Source organism: Gossypium raimondii, chromosome 5, assembly GCF_025698545.1.
Source record: "Gossypium raimondii isolate GPD5lz chromosome 5, ASM2569854v1, whole genome shotgun sequence".
NCBI classification, from domain to species: domain Eukaryota; kingdom Viridiplantae; phylum Streptophyta; class Magnoliopsida; order Malvales; family Malvaceae; genus Gossypium; species Gossypium raimondii.
In genome coordinates, this window is record NC_068569.1 from 21,373,960 (window position 1) to 21,391,174 (window position 17,215).

The window sequence follows — 17,215 nt, forward strand, 5'->3', positions numbered from 1 at the left end:
TATTTTAATTTGTTTTTATTCACTTAGATTTTTTTTTTTACATTATCTCCACTTCATGAACTATATCATTATCTATTTCTTGAACCCATGGTTTATACATTTCATTTTCTATATCTCAATTTAATATCTCTTTTCGATTCATATTCAAGATCATTCAATAAAATTTATATTATCAAAATTATTCATTTGCCCCTATTAACTTGACTCGGACTCTGACAGATACGCGGATTCCACCCAACACACAAGAATATCCAACCAAAACACACCCGAAATAAATATAAATCCTCCATAACACACCAATATATCATATCCTCCCAAACACACCAATAAGACATTAAATGCCTCTTCGGATAAACCGAAGCATATAATAACATAATCATCTTCTCGGCCGAGCTACAAATCTCCTCATCACATCACAAATCCTATGGCATGCCATTTGTATCCAATCTAGTCCGATAAGTTAATAGGGTATTCGAATCACATTTCAATTCAATCATTTTCTCATACTTTCAATTCCAATTTAATCACAATTTAATTCAATACATTTTTCACCTTCCAATCAGTATACCATCAATTGCTCATATTCAATACATTTTTCACCTTCCAATCAGTATACCATCAATTGCTCATACATATTCATACTTCATTTTAATTTCATTCAATTCACATACAATTCAATATCATTTAATTCAATATCGATATTCACCTTATTTTTATTTACTAAACATATTATTCAAATTTCAACAATTGCTATTAATAAATTCAATATCAATATTTATTTATCATTCAATTCAATCATGATACTTAATTCAATTTGCTTATCATGTATATTAATTTAAATTTTAACAATTAATAATTAAATTGAATTATAGTAATACTAACTGTAAATTTTCTCGAGTCACTCATTGTTCACCTTCTCCTTTCCTTTCTGGACAATGACTCTTGCATGACATTAGCTACGTAATTAAACAATTAAAATCATTAATACACAATTTCATTAAAATATTTCCTTTTATACCTAAACTTTACCCAAATTCCAATTTAATCCCTTATCAATACTAATTTTATTTTCCGATTCTAACTCTATATTCTCTCTTAATTCTTACTATAAATTCACTTTAACTCTTCATTTTCACCATAAATCCCTAATTTCAAAATTCTCTCAATTTAGTCCCTATTAATTCAAAGCCTATAATTTATTTTACAAATCAACCTTTTACTAACTTCTAACTTGAAATTTAATCAATTTAACCCCTAATTCTTTCATTTATTCAACATAATCAATGTCTAGAAATATAATAACTTCCCAAATTTCAACATAAATCCAATAATACTTTGTTCTAGGATACCAAAACTCAAAATTATAAGAAAAGGACTTAATTTAACTTACCAATTGAGCTTGGAATCTTGAAATCCCAAATTTTCTTCCTTTGCTTCCCTTTTCCTTTTCTTTCCTTTCTCCCCTGTTTTCTTGCCTATTCTGCTTCCATTTCTCTTTTCCATCTTTTATTTCTTTTATTTAGTTAGTTTAATATAATAACAATAAAATAATAATATAATATTACTTACTTAAATAATAAGGAAATATGTAATCATTACTAATATGTATGTATTTTATTTTTCCACATGTCATCATATACACCATACATTTATCAACAATTTTGTTTATTTGAAATATAATAATATAATATAATTAATATAATTTACAATATAAAAAATCTCAGATTTTATCATGCATATGCCGCCTCATTTATGGGACTTGGCATATTTACTTATTTAGTCCTTTAACTTTTCTTTAATCTATTATTTAACTTTTACCCTATTGTAATTTAGTCCTTTTAATCAATTAACCATCAAAACATTAAAATTTCTTGATGAAACTTTAATACTACCCTAATGACACTCCGTAAATATTTATAAAAATATTTACGGCTCATTTTATCATATCGAGGTCTCGATACCTCATTTTCGACCCAATTTACCTAATAATTTCTTGTAAATCACAAAAATCACTAATTCAAAAATATTTCTAAAATTATGCTTAACTTATAATTATTAATTAATAATTTTTTTTCTAACTTTTTCATCGGATTTAGTGATCTCAAATCACTGCTTTGACACTACTAAAAATTGGGCTGTTACATAAGCAGTGAAGAATTCCTTTAAGGATCTGAACATGCTTTAAATCCGCTTTCAAAAAGGTTACCAAATCATTTGCAAATAACAAATGGGAAAGATCTGGCCTCCTTTAGATAGTTTGATTTCAATTTGTTAAAATGAACTAAAGAACTACATGGATCCAGCGGCTTGGTTTGATTTCAATTTGCTAAGAAAAACATAATATTGCAGAGTAACATCATGTTTTTTTTCCACGAATAGAGTAAAATATCTTAGTAATGTCAAGTTAAATGATCTTTATCTACCCATCATTTCTTTCCAAATGACTCATTATTCCTTCTTGAAGTTCAATAAAGTAATTTTCAAAGGATGAGGCTTTGTCAATTAAGAGGTAATGATTCCATGATTTGGTCTTTTGATAATAAGGGAAAGTTCACTAGTACTTCTGGATGCAAGGATTTGAACGAAAGCACTAAGGAGAAGGCAATTAAAGAAAAATATAAATGGAAATGGAGTACGGCACAAGTAGGGTGGAAGACGGTAAATACTCCCAGATCTTTCTTACAAAAATCTCATCCTAGAATAATAGGTGTAATAATTATAAATTTTAGCAAAAAGTCATAAATGGAAGAGGTTTGAAGGTTGATATTATTTGGGTTTGGTTAGATTTTGAGCCCACATTGAATAGCTAAAAATTGGAATATTAATAATTCTTTAACTTAATGGAATATGAAAAAAATGTATATAATTTTACAATGTTTATTTAAATTAATTCACAGTTTCAACAGCAACAATAATGGCAACACGCCAATGCCATCGATACTATATTGTATCAATCAAGATAACAAATTCACACATTATAATCTATTCATATTCGTTTAATTTTTTGCCTAATACTCATTTGGATTTTCAAGCTCGAGAGTTGATGTTATCTCATATCCCATTGAGACATAATATTTCATAAATCGATTCCCAGCAAGGAGTCGAGGTGCTTGGACCTTTGCGTTAATCAGTTCCTTTTCACAATTACCAATTTCGGGACCTATAACAGCTACATCATAGTTTGCGGTTTGGGGATCTTCAACCAATTCTGAAGATACCATTTCAAAAGATAAGATTGCATATTTGTAAGCCTCAACGCAACAATTAAGAGCTTTCAAAGCCTGAGGAGAACCTGGTTTCTTAATTATTTCATTATATACATTCAACGTTGCTTTGGCATTTGCTGCTCCTAATTTCATAATGAGGGTTCCTAGTTGGGTTGTATCCATTGCCGCAATAATTTTGGGAGTGGAAAGTGCTTTCAAACAAAACCTGCGATTTTCAACTGCCTTGCCATTGCATAAATTTTCCACTAGTTGCGATGAAGGTACCGGAAGGGAAACATTAGCCTTTAGAATAATTGCACTTGTTGGCAAAGAAGAAAGCGAAAAGATAGATAAAAAAATAACTAAAACTAAGCATAACTGATTTGGAGGAGCCATTGTCTTGTTGATTGTGATACGAAGATATTTTTAATTACAAATTTTGATCTTGTCATTTTTAATTTCTTTTACTACTTTTTATAAAGGTAAACAAATCTATTTTTGATAAGTCTTAGCAACAATAACATACATTATTATCAATTATAACAAAGAAAGTTATTTTAAACTTTTGTTAACAAAACTAATTTAGTAATTTAGTTACTAATATAAGTGTTTGACTCTACAATTATATTGTTTTTTCTCTTTTTGTTGAAAATTTCGGTTGCAATCAACTTTTCGTTTTAGTGTGTAAATAAAACTAACCAACTCTACTAAATAATTACAAATGGAAACTCAACTACTTTATCGAACCCAAATTCATCTAACATGTCCTCAGGGAAATTAACAAACAACTGCACCTCTGTATTCCTATTTGAAGCCACCATAGCAAGCCTTTCAGCAACTTTACTTTTCTCTCTCTGCATACACCTGATTTGCCATTGGACTATAGTTTGTAAAAACAAATGAATCCTTCTTATCAAGGTTGAGGACGAACTGGCCAAGCAGCTAACCTGCAAAGCTTTAATGAATTCCAAGCTATCCATGTGTATCGACACATTCTTGTACCCCTCTCTTTAAATAATGCCAAAACCATCAAGTATCCACAAATTTCAGCTTCAAGAATAGAACGATTCCCAAAATAGTGGTTATATCAACGGATCTATTCTTCATTTTGTTTACATGTAACACCCCTGGCAGTAGCAAAACATGTTTCTAGCCTAACAGTCGCGTCGGCATATAACGCTTCAAATTTCCTACCAAAGAACGTCCAGAATCAATAACGAGATGTCTAGAGAGGTGACTCTTATAGGCTGAATTGTACTATTTTTCGAAGCTTCTGAAAATCTTAATAGTTTAAATAAAACCACATGTTATTCCCTAAAAGTAAAAAAGGTTCTTGTTTTTCCATTTTCATCAAACTTTTAAACAAAAATAACTAGAGAAAAAGATCCACACACACGACATCCACATTGGACATCATAAATTAGTCTCAATCTAGATTGGAGCAGAATCAGGGCCGACGGTTTGCAGGCACAATCTGTATCCAAGCCTTTTTTACAGCAGGGAAAACCCTAACCACATCAATTAAATCTTTCATTTCATGGTTGCACATCTGACAGGACAGACTATGACCAATGCACTACCGTATCCGTTCCAAATAGTTAGAAGATGTTGTTCGAACACAAGCCATAAAAAAAAGCCACGTTAAGGTCCATGAAAATTCCTTAGCCACCCTTTGTCTTTTCTATTCCATGTACCCTCCATTATAGATCAATAAGCACTCTTGACCAAAAATGACCCTACCGAGGTGCGCACCCAATTGATTTTAGCAGGACCAGCCTAAGGGTGGTGAGGGGAATACTCACAACTCTTTTATCAATATCCTTTGGAAACCAAGCTCTAAATAGTTCTACATTACATATCCCATCCTTAGTTACCATGTCACACAGTAAACAATCAATCATAAGATTGATTTGAGAAGGAACATGATTGAATGAACACCAACAGTAGACAAAATTCCTGGTCCAAATAGACCAATATAAATTCTCCCTCGATATGGGTCGTACCTTAGCAAGTCCTCTCCATACGACTGAATACCTTCCTCGGGCAACACTTTCAGGCACACTCACTTTCATTCCATTCTTCGATCGAAAAACTCGAGCCCATAAGGCAGTATCCTTATACATTTGATTAAACCTCAATTTTAGCAAAAAAAATAAGCATTCAAAACCTTTAAATCCCTTAGACCTAATCCTCTACAAGCACGAGGTTGACCATTAGAGTCTTAATCAACTAGAGACACTCTCCTTCCACCATTACTCGACGCCCATATAAATTATCTTGCCGATCGTTCAGTATACACGCAAACACATTTCGAAATTTACATAGGTTGCATAAAAATTTTGGTAAAGAAAGAAGAACAAACTAAACAAGAGTAACACTACCTGCCATTGAGAGTTGCTTAGCGCCCCAATTACTCAATTTTCCACGGACCTATTCTACCACAAACCGTAATGTAGTGTTAGAAAATCTGTTATAGAATAACGGCACTACCCGGTACATTTCAATATCTTGGGCCCTTTCTAAGCCAAGTATACTACTTAGCATGTTACTAAGATTATCACCCACTCCTTCAGAGAAGAAAATGTTGGTTTTCTACGCATTGAATCGATGGCCTAAGAAACTACATAAGCGGTGAAGAATTCCTTTAAGGATTCGAACATGCTTTAAGTCCGCTTTCGAAAAGATTACCAAATCATTTGCAAAGAAAAAATGAGAAAGAGCTGGCCCCATTTAGATAGTTTGATTTTAATTTGTTAAAAATAACCAAAGAACTAAATGAATCTGGTGGCTTGGTTTGATTTCAATTTGCTAAGAAAATCATAATACTGCAAAGTAACATTATGTTTTTCAACGAATAGAGTAAAATATCTTAGTAATGTCAAGTTAAATGATCTTTGTCTACCCATCTTTTCTTTCCAAATGAATCATTTTTCTTTCTTGAAGTTCGATAAAGTAATTTTAATAAATTAATATCAAGTAATGTTTTTCCATATTATTTGGGTTTGGTTAGATTATGAGTCCACTTTGAATAGCTCAAGATTGGAATATTAATAATTCATTAACTTAATGGAATATGAAAAAATGTATATAATTTTACAATGATTATTTAAATTAATTCACAGTTTCAACAGCAACATTAATGGCAATATGCCTACGCCATCAATATTATATTGCATCAATCAAGATAACAAATTCACACATTATTATCTATAAATATTCCCTTATCCTTTTTCCTAATACTCATTTGGATTTTCAAGCTCGAGAGTTGATGTTATCTCATATCCCATTGAGACATAATATTTCATAAATCGATTCCCAGCAAGGAGTCGAGGTGCTTGAACCTTTGCGTTAATCAGTTCCTTTTCACAATTAGAAATTTCGGGACCTATAACAGCTACATCATAGTTTGCGGTTTGGGGATCTTTAACCAATCCAGAAGATACCATTTCAAATGATAAGATTGCATATTTGTAAGCCTCAACGCAACAATTAAGAGCTTTCAAAGCCTGAGGAGAACCTGGTTTTTTAATTATTTCATTATATACATTCAATGTTGCTTTGGCATTTGCTACTCCTAATTTCATAATGAGGGTTCCTAGTTGGGTTGTATCCATTGCCGCAATAACTTTGGGAGTGGAAAGTGCTTTCAGACAAAACCTGCGATTTTCAACTGCCTTGCCATTGCATAAATTTTCCACTAGTTGCGATGAAGGTACCGGAAGGGAAACATTAGCCTTTGGAATAATTGCACTTGTTGGCAAAGAAGAAAGCGAAAACATAGATAAGAAAATAACTAAAACTAAGCATAACTGATTTGGAGGAGCCATTGTCTTGTTGATTATGATACGAAGATATTTTTAATTACAAATTTTGATCTTGTGATTTTTTTTAATTTCTTTTACTACTTTTTATAAAGGTAAAACGAATCTATTTTTTGATAAGTCTTAGCAACAATAACATACATTATTATCAATTGTAATAATAAAGTTATTTTACAATTTTGTTAACAAAACTAATTTAGCAATTTATTTACTAATATAAGCATTTGACGGTATCATTATATTGTTTTTTTCTCTTTTTATTGAAAAGTTTGGTTGCAATCAACGTTTCTTTTAGTGTGTAATTAAAACTAACCAACTCTACTAAATAATTACAAACGGAAAATCAACTACTTTATCGAACCCAAATTCATCTAACATCTCATCAGGGAAAATAACAAACCCCTGTACCTCTATATTCCTATCTAAAGCCACCTTAGCAAGCCTTTCAGCAACTTTATTCCTGTCTCTCGGAATACACGTCATTTGCTATTGGACTACAGTTTGTAAAAATTAATGAATCCTTCTTATTGAGGTTGAGGACGAATTGGCCAAGCTGCTAACCTGCAAAGCTTTAATGAATTCCAAGCTATCCATGTGTATCGACATGTTCTTGTACCCTTTTCTCTAGATAATGCCAAAACCATCAAGTATCCACAAATTTCAGCTTCAAAAATAGAACAACTCCCCAAATAGTGATTCTATCCAAGGATCTATTCTCCATTTTGTTTACATGTAACACCTCCGGTAGTAGCGAAACATGTTTCCATCCTAACATCCCTGTCGATATATAACGCATCAAATTTCCTACCAAGCTTACGGAAATCTTAATAGCTTAAATAAAACCCCATATTATTCCCTAAAAGTAAAAAAGGTTCTTGTTTTTCTATATGCGTCAAGCTATTAAACCAAAGTAACTAGACAAAAAGATCCCCACACACGACATCCACACTGAAGATCATAAATTAGTCTCCATCTAGTGTACAAGACAATTGGGGCAACATCCACACTGAAGATCATAAATTAGTCTCCATCTAGTGTAGAAGACAATTGGGGTAGAATCAGGGCCGACGGTTTGCACGCACATTCTATATCCAAGCCTCTTTTGCAGCAGGGAAATCCCTCACCACATGAATTAAATCTTTCATTTCATGGTGACACATCTGACAGGACGGACTATAACCAATGCCCTTCCGTATCCGTTCCAAATAGTTAGAAGATGTTGTTCAAACACAAGGCATAAGAGAAAAAAAAGACACGTTTAGGTCCTTGAAATTTCCTTAGCCACCCTTTGTCTTTTCTATTCCCTCCATTTTCGATCAATAAGCACTAATGACCAAAAATGACCCGACCTAGATGCGCACCCAATTGATTTTAGCAGGACCAGCCTAAGGGTGGTGAGGGGAATACTCACAACTCTTTTATCAATATCCTTTGGAAACCAAGCTCTAAACAGTTCTACATTCCACATCCCATCCTTAGTTACCATGCCACACTGTAAACAATCAATCATAAGATTGATTTGAGAAGGCACATGATTGGATGAACACCAACAGTAGACAAAATTCCCGGTCCAAATAGACCAATATAAATTCTCTCTCAATATGGGTCGTACCTTAGCAAGTCCTATCCAACAGCTTAACACCTTCCTCGTGCCATACTTTCAGGTACCCTCACTTTCATTCCATACTTCGATCGAAGAACTCAAACCCATAAGGCAATATCTTGAGAGACTTGATTAAACCCTAATTTTAGAAAAAAAATAAGCATTCAAATCCTTTAAATGCCTTAGACCTAATCATCCACAAGTAGGAGGTTGACAATTAGAGTCTTAATCAACTAGAGACACTCTCAGTCCACCATTAATCGACACCCATATGAATTATCTTACCGATCGTTCAATCTACACGCAAACACATTTCAAAATTTACATAGGTTGCATAAAATAATTTGGTAAAGAAAGAAGAATAGACTAAACAAGAGTAACACTACCTGCCATAGAGAGCTGTTTAGCGCCCCAATTACTCAATTTGCTATGCACCTATTCTACCAAAAACAACAATGTAGAGTTAGAAACTCTGTTATTGAATAACGGCACTCCCATGTACATTTAAATATCTTGGGCCCTTTCTAAGCCAAGTAAACTACTTAGCATGTTACTAAGATCATCACCCACTCCTTCAGAAAATAAAATGTTGGTTTTCAGGGCATTACTCGATGGCCTAAGAAACTACATAAGCGGTGATAAATTCCTTTAAAGATCTGTACATACTTTAAGTCCGTTTTCGAAAAGATTACCAAATCATTTGCAAATAACAAATGAGAAAGATCTGGCCCCATTTAGATAGCTTGATTTCAATTTGTTAAAAATAACCAAAGAACTAAATGGATTCAGAGGCTTGGTTTTATTTCCATTTGCTGAGAAAAACAAAATTCTTCAAAGTAACATCAGTTTTTTCCACGGTTAGAGTAAAATTTCTTAGTAATGTTAAATGATCTTTGTCTGCCCATCTTTTCTTTAGAAATGACTCGTTATTCTTTCCTGAAGTTGAATAAAGTAAATTTCAAAGGATACGGCTTTATCAATTAAGGGGTAATGATACCATGATTTTGTCTTTTGATAATAAGGGAAAGTTTACTAGTATTTCTGGATGCAAGGAATTGAAAGAAAGCATTAAGGAGAAGGCAATTAAGGAAAGCAATAAATGGAAATGGAGTACGGAACAAGTAGGGTGGAAGACGGTAAATACTCCTAGATCTTTCTTACAAAAATCTCATCCTAGAACAATAGGTCTAATTATTACAGATTTTAGCAAAAAGGTCATAAATTGAAGAGGTAAGAAGGTTGATATTATTTGGGTTTGGTTAGATTCTGAGTCCACTTTGAATAGCTAAAGATTGGAATATTAGTAATTCATTAACTTAATGGAATATGAAAAAAAAAGTATATAACTTTATAATGATTATAACTTTATAATGATTATTTAAATTAATCCACAGTTTCAGCAGCACCAACAATGGTAACACGCCTATGCCATCAATATTATATTGTATCAATCAAGATAAAAAAAATTCACACATTATTATCTATACATATTCCCTTAATTTTTTTGCCTAATACTCATTTGGATTTTCAAGCTCGAGAGTTGACGTTATCTCATATCCCATTGGGACATAATATTTCATAAATCAATTCCTAGCAAGGAGTCGAGGTGCTTGAACCTTTACGTTAATCAATTCCTTTTCACAATTAGCAACTTCGGGACCTATAGCAACTACATCATAGTTTGCGGTTTGGGGATCTGCAACCAATTCTAAAGATACCATTTCAAATGATGAGATTGCATATTTTTAATCCTCAACACAACAATTAAGAGTTTTCAAAGCCAGAGGAGAACCTTGTTTCTTAATTATTTCATTATATACATCAATGTCGCTTTTGCATTTGCTGCTCCCAATTTCATGATGAGGGTTCCTAGTTGGGTTGTATCCATTGCCACAATAACTTTGGGAGTGGAAAGTGCTTTCAGACAAAACCTGCAATTTTGAACTGCCTTGCCATTGCTTTACTTTTCTACTAGTTGCGATGAAGGTATCGGAAGGGAAACACTAGGCTTTGGAATAATTGCACTTGTTGGTAATAGACCTGTCCATGGGTTCAAGCAAGACGGCCGACCCGACGGCCGCCCAAATATGGGAGGGTTCGGTAAAAATATAGGCCCAAATATGGGCTTGGGCAAAACAATGAGGCCTGCTTAAAAATGGGCTAGGCTCTCAAGCTCAACTTTTTGGCCGGGCCTACCAATTCAATATAATAAATATATATTTTTATTTTTTAATTTTAATTTTAAAATACTTTAAAAATATTTTTATTTTAATTTTTTTATTTTTAAAATATTTTTTTGTGTTTATTAAAAATCGGGCCGGGCTGGGCTGGGCTCGGGCTTATTATTTTTTTCCCGGGCCTGGCCTGGGCAAAATTTTAGGCCCATATTTTGGGCTGGGCCGGGCTCGAGCTTAAGAGTCGGGCCAAAAAAATTTTCCGGGCCCGGCCCATGGACAAGTTCAACAGCAACAATAATGGCAACACGCCAATGCCATCAATATTATATTATATCAATCAAGATAACAAATTCACACATTACAATCTATTCATATTCGTTTAATTTTTTGCCTAATACTCATTTGGATTTTCAAGCTCGAGAGTTGATGTTATCTCATATCCCATTGAGACATAATACTTCATAAATCGATTCCCAACAAGGAGTCGAGGTGCTTGAACCTTTGCGTTAATCAATTCCTTTTCACAATTACCAATTTCGGGACCTATAACAGCTACATCATAGTTTGCGGTTTGGGGATCTTCAACCAATTCTGAAGATACCATTTCAAATGATAAGATTGCATATTTGTAAGCCTCAACGCAACAATTAAGAGCTTTCAAAGCCTGAGGAGAACCTGGTTTCTTAATTATTTCATTATATACATTCAACGTTGCTTTGGCATTTGCTGCTCCTAATTTCATAATGAGGGTTCCTAGTTGGGTTGTATCCATTACCGCAATAATTTTGGGAGTGGAAAGTGCTTTCAGACAAAACTTGCGATTTTCCACTGCCTTGCCATTGCATAAATTTTCCACTAGTTGCGATGAAAGTACCGGAAGGGAAACATTAGCCTTTAGAATAATTGCACTTGTTGGCAAAGAGGAAAGCGAAAACATAGATATGAAAATAACTAAAACTAAGCATAACTGATTTGGAGGAGCCATTATCTTGTTGATTATGATACGAAGATATTTTTAAATACAAATTTTGATCTTGTGATTTTTTAATTTCTTTTACTACTTTTTATAAAGGTAAAACAAATCTATTTTTGCATAAGTCTTAGCAACAATAACATACATTATTATCATTATAACAATAAAGTTATTTTAAAATTTTGTTAACAAAACTAATTTAGTAATTTATTTACTAATATAAGTGTTTCACTGTACAATTAAATTGTTTTTTCTTTTTTTATTGAAAATTTCGGTTGCAATCAACTTTTCTTTTGGCGTGTAAATAAAACTAACCAACTCTACTAAATAATGACAAATGGAAACTCAACTACTTTATCTAACCAAAACTCATCTAACATCTCCTCCGGGAAATTAACAAAAACATGTACCTCTATATTCCTATCTGAAGCTACCTTAGCAAACCTTTCAACAACTTTATTCCTCTCTTTCGAAATACACTTGATTTACCATTGGACTATAGTTTGTAAAAACAAATGAATCCTTCTTATCAAGGTTGAGGATGGACTAGCCAAGCAGCTAACCTACAAAGCTTTAACGAATTCCGAGCAATCCATGTGTATCGACACATTCTTGCACCCCTTTCTCTAAATAATGGAAAAACCATCAAGTATCTACAAATTTTAGCTTCAAAAATAGAACAACTCCCCAAATAGTGGTTATATCCAAGGATCTATTCTCCATTTTGTTTACATGTAACACCCTCGGCAGTAGCAAAACATGTTTCCATCCTAACAGCCCCGTCGGTATATAACGCATCAAATTTCCTACCAAAGGACGTTCAGAATCAATAAGAGATGTCTAGAGAAGTGACTCTTATAGGTTGAATTGTACTATTTTGCCAAGCTTATGGAAATCTTAATAGTTTAAATAAAACCCCATGTTATTCCCTAAAAGTACAAAAGGATCTTATTTTTCCATATGCGCTAAGCTATTAAACCAAAGTAACTAGACCAAAAGATCCCCACACAAGACATCCACACTGAAGATCATAAATTAGTCTCCCTATTTTCTAGAAGACTATTGGAGCAAAATCCAGGCCGACGGTTTGCAGGCACAATCTGTATCCAAGCCCCTTCTATAGCAAGGAAATCCCTAACCACATGAATTAATTCTTTCATTTCATGGTGACACATCTGACAAGACAGACTATGATCAATGCCTTTCTGTATCCGTTCCAAATAGTTAGAAGATGTTCTTCGAACGCAAGCCATAAGAAAAAAAAAGACATGTTAAGGTCCTTGAAAATTCCTTAGCCACCCTTTGTCTTTTCTATTCCATGTGCCTTCCAATATCGATCAATAAGCACTCTTGACCAAAACGGACCCTACCGAGGTGTGCACCCAATTAATTTTATCAAGACCATCCTAAGGGTAGTGAGAGGAATACTCACAACTCTTTTATTAATATCCTTTGGAAACCAAGCTTTAAACAATTCTAGATTTTACATCACATCCTTAGTTACCATGTCACAAAGTAAACAATCAATCGTATGATTTATTTGAGAAGGCACATGATTGGATGAACACCAATAGTAGACAAAATTCCCGGCCCAAATAGACTAATATAAATTCTCTCTCGATATGGCTCGTACCTTAGCAAGTTCTCTCCATATGACTTAACACCTTCTATATACAATACTTTCAGGCACCCTCACTTTCATTCCATACTTCGATCGAAGAACTCGAACCCATAAGGCAGTATCTTTAGAACTCAATAAGCATCCAAATCCTTTAAATATCTTAGACCTAAACCTCCATAGGTAGGAGGTTGAAAATTAGGTCTTAATCAACTAGAGACACTCTCCTTCCACCATTAGTCGAGGCCTATATGAATTATCTTGCTGATCGTTCAACCTACACGCAAACACATTTCAAAATTTACATTGGTTGCATAAAATAATTTGGTAAAGAACGAAGAATAGACTAAACAAGAGTAACACTACCTGCCATAGAGAGCTACTTAGCGCCTTAATTACTCAATTTGCTACGCACCTATTCTACCACAAACCGCAATGTAGAGTTAGAAACTCTATTATAGAATAACGGCACTCCAAAGTACATTTCAAAATCTTGGGACCTTTTCAAACCAAGTAAACTACTCAGCATGTTACTAAGATCATCACCCACTCCTTCAAAAAAGAAAATGTTGGTTTTCTGGGCATTGACTCGATTGCCAAAGAAACTACATAAGCGGTGAAGAATTCCTTTAAGGATCCGAACATACTTTAAATCCGCTTTTGAAAAGATTACCAAATCATTTGCAAAAAAAAAATGAGAAAGATCTGGCCCAATTTAGATAGTTTGATTTCAATTTGTTAAAACGAACCAAAGAACTAAATGCATCCAGTGGCTTGGTTTGATTTCAATTTGCTAAGAAAAAAAGTACTGCAAAGGAACATCATTTTTTTTCCACAGATAGAGTACAATATCTTAGTAATGTCAAGTTAAATGATCTTTGTCAGCCCATCTTTTCTTTACAAATGACTCATTATTCTTTCCTGAAGTTGAATAGAGTAATTTTTAAAGGATAAGGCTTTGTCAATTAAGAGGTAATGATTCCATAATTTGGTCTATTGATAATAAGGGAAAGTTCACTAGTACTTCTCAATGCAAGGAATTAAAAGAAAACATTAAGGAGAAGGCAATTAAGGAAAGAAATAAAGCAAAATCGAGTACGGACAAATAGGGTGGGAGATGGTAAATAGTACCAAATCTTTCTTACTGAAATCTCATCCTAGAACAATAGGTGTAATTGTTACAGATTTTTGCAAAAAGGTCATAAATGGAAGAGGTAAAAAGGTTGATATTATTTGGGCTTGGTTAGATTCTGAGTCCACTTTGAATAGCTAATGATTGTAATATTAAGAATTCATTAACTTAATGGAATATGAAAAAAATATATAATTTTACAATGATTATTTCAATTAATTCAGAGTTTCAGCAGCAGCAACAATGGTAACACGCCTATGCCATTAATATTATATTGTATCAATCAAGATAAAAAAAATTCACGCATTATTCTCTATACATATTCCATTAATTTTTTGCCTAATACTCATTTGGATTTTCAACCTCGAGAGTTGATGTTATGCTATATCCCATTGAAACATAATATTTCATAAATTGATTCCCAACAAGGAGTCGAGGTGCTTGAACCTTTGCGTTAATCAGTTCCTTTTCACAATTAACAATTTTGGGACCATAATAGCTACATCATAGTTTACGATTTGGGGGTCTTCAACCAATTTTGAAGGTACCATTTCAAATGATAAGATTGCATATTTGTAAGCCTCAACGTAACAATTAAGAGCTTTCAAAGCATGGGGAGAACCTAGTTTCTTAATTATTTCATTATATACATTCAACGTTGCTTTGGCATTTGCTGCTTCTAATTTCATAATGAGGGTTCCTAGTTGGGTTGTATCCATCGCGGTAATAACTTCGGGAGTAGAAAGTGCTTTCAGGCAAAACCTACGATTTTGAACTGTTGTGCCATTACATAAATTTTCTACTTGTCAGAAGATGTTGTTCGAACACAAGCCATAAGAAAAAAAAAAGGACACGTTAAGGTCCTTGAAAATTCCTTAGCCACCCTTTTTTTTCTTTTCTATTCCATGTACCCTCCATTATCAATCAATAAGCACTCTTGACCAAAAAGAACCCTACCGAGGTACACACCCAATTGATTTTATCAGGACCAGCCTAAGGGTGGTGAGAGCAATACTCACACCTCTTTTATCAATATCCTTCGGAAACCAAGCTGTAAATAGTTCTAGATTCCACATCCCATCCTTAGTTACCATGTCACAAAGTAAACAATCCATCATAAGATTGATTTGAGAAGGCACATGATTGGATAAAAACCAATAGTAGACAAAATTCCAGGTCCAAATAGAATAATATAAATTCTCTCTTGATATGGGTCGTACCTTAGCAAGTCCTCTTCATACGGCTGAACACCTTTCTCTTCCAATACTTCCAGGCACCCTCACTTTCATTCCATACTTCGATCGAAGAACTCGAATCCATACGGCATTATCCTTAGACACCTGATTAAACACCAATTTTGGCAAAAAAATAAGCATCCAGATCCTCTAAATGCCTTAGGCCTAATCCTCCACAAGCATGAGGTTGACAATTAGAGTCTTAATCAACTAGAAACACTCTCCTTCCACCATTAGATGAAACCCATATGAATTAGCTTGCCGATCGTTCAATTTACATGCAAACACATTTCAAAATTTACATTGGTTGTAAAAAATAATTTGGCCAAGAAAGAAGAACAGACTAAACAATAGTAACACTACCTGACATAGAGAGCTGCTTAGCGTCCCAATTACTCAATTTACTACACACCTATTCTACAACAAACTACAATGTAGAGTTAGAAACTCTGTTATAGAATAACGACACTCCTAAAAACATTTCAATATCTTGCTCCCTTTGTAAGCCAAGTAAACTACTTAGCATGTTACTAAGATCATCACCCACTCCTTCAGAAAAGAAAATATTGGTTTTCTGGGCATTGACTCGATGGCCTAAGAAATTACATAAACGATGAAAAATTCCTTTAAAGATCTGAACATGCTTTAAGTCTGCTTTCGAAAAGATTACAAAATCATTTGCAAAGAACAAATGTGAAAGATTTGGCCCCATTTAGATAGTTTGATTTGTTAAAAAGAACCAAAGAACTAAATGGATCCGATGGCTTGGTTTGATTTCAATTTGCAAAGAAAAACAAAATACTGCAAAGTAACATCATTTCTTTCCACGGTTAGAGTAAAATATCTTAAATGATCTTTGTTTGCCCATCTTTTATTTACAAATGACTCATTATTCTTTCCTGAAGTTGAATAAAGTAATTTTCAAAGGATAAGGCTTTGTCAATTAAGAGGTAATGATTCCATGATTTGTTCTTTTGATAATAAGGGAAAGTTCACTAGTACTTTTTTACTAAAGGAATTAAAAGAAGGCATTAAAGAGAAGGCAATTAAGGAAAGCAATAAAGCAAAATCGAGTACAGCACAAGTTGGGTGGGAGACGGTAAATACTACCAAATATTTCTTACAAAAATCTCATCCTTGAACAATAGGTGTAATTGTTACAGATATTTGTAAAAAGGTCTTAAATGGAAGAGGTAATAAGGTTGATATTATTTCGGTTTGGTCAAATTTTGAGTCCACTTTGAGTAGCTAATGATTGGAATATTAAGAATCCATTAACTTAATAGAATATGAAAAAAATTTATATAATTTTACAATTATTATTTAAATTAATTCACAGTTTCAGCAACGACAACAATGACAACATTCCTATGCCATCAATATTATATTGTATCAATCAAGATAAAAAATTCACACATTATTATCTATACATATTCCCTTAATTTTTTGC

At 33.3% G+C, this 17,215-nt stretch overlaps 3 protein-coding genes across 3 annotated transcripts; all 3 read right to left on the reverse strand.

The window, feature by feature from the left end:
- Window positions 1-3,008: 3,008 nt before the first annotated feature.
- LOC105770805 (uncharacterized) lies at window positions 3,009-3,602 on the reverse strand. The gene has a single exon (XM_052630260.1). It carries the CDS (start codon window positions 3,600-3,602, stop codon window positions 3,009-3,011), a length of 594 nt encoding a protein of 197 aa, XP_052486220.1.
- Window positions 3,603-6,439: 2,837 nt separating this feature from the next.
- Window positions 6,440-7,033, reverse strand: LOC105766875 (uncharacterized). Its single transcript, XM_012586427.1, has one exon. It carries the CDS (start codon window positions 7,031-7,033, stop codon window positions 6,440-6,442), a length of 594 nt encoding a protein of 197 aa, XP_012441881.1.
- Window positions 7,034-11,198: 4,165 nt separating this feature from the next.
- Window positions 11,199-11,792, reverse strand: LOC128041004 (uncharacterized). The gene has a single exon (XM_052630261.1). The coding sequence runs from the start codon at window positions 11,790-11,792 to the stop codon at window positions 11,199-11,201; it is 594 nt and encodes a 197-aa protein (XP_052486221.1).
- Between the last annotated feature and the right edge of the window lie 5,423 nt (window positions 11,793-17,215).

Coding starts and splice junctions, on each gene's coding strand:
- LOC105770805 (XM_052630260.1), bottom strand. CDS start 3,602: ATGGCTCCTCCAAATCAGTTATGCTTAGTTTTAGTTATTTTTTTATCT.
- LOC105766875 (XM_012586427.1), bottom strand. CDS start 7,033: ATGGCTCCTCCAAATCAGTTATGCTTAGTTTTAGTTATTTTCTTATCT.
- LOC128041004 (XM_052630261.1), bottom strand. CDS start 11,792: ATGGCTCCTCCAAATCAGTTATGCTTAGTTTTAGTTATTTTCATATCT.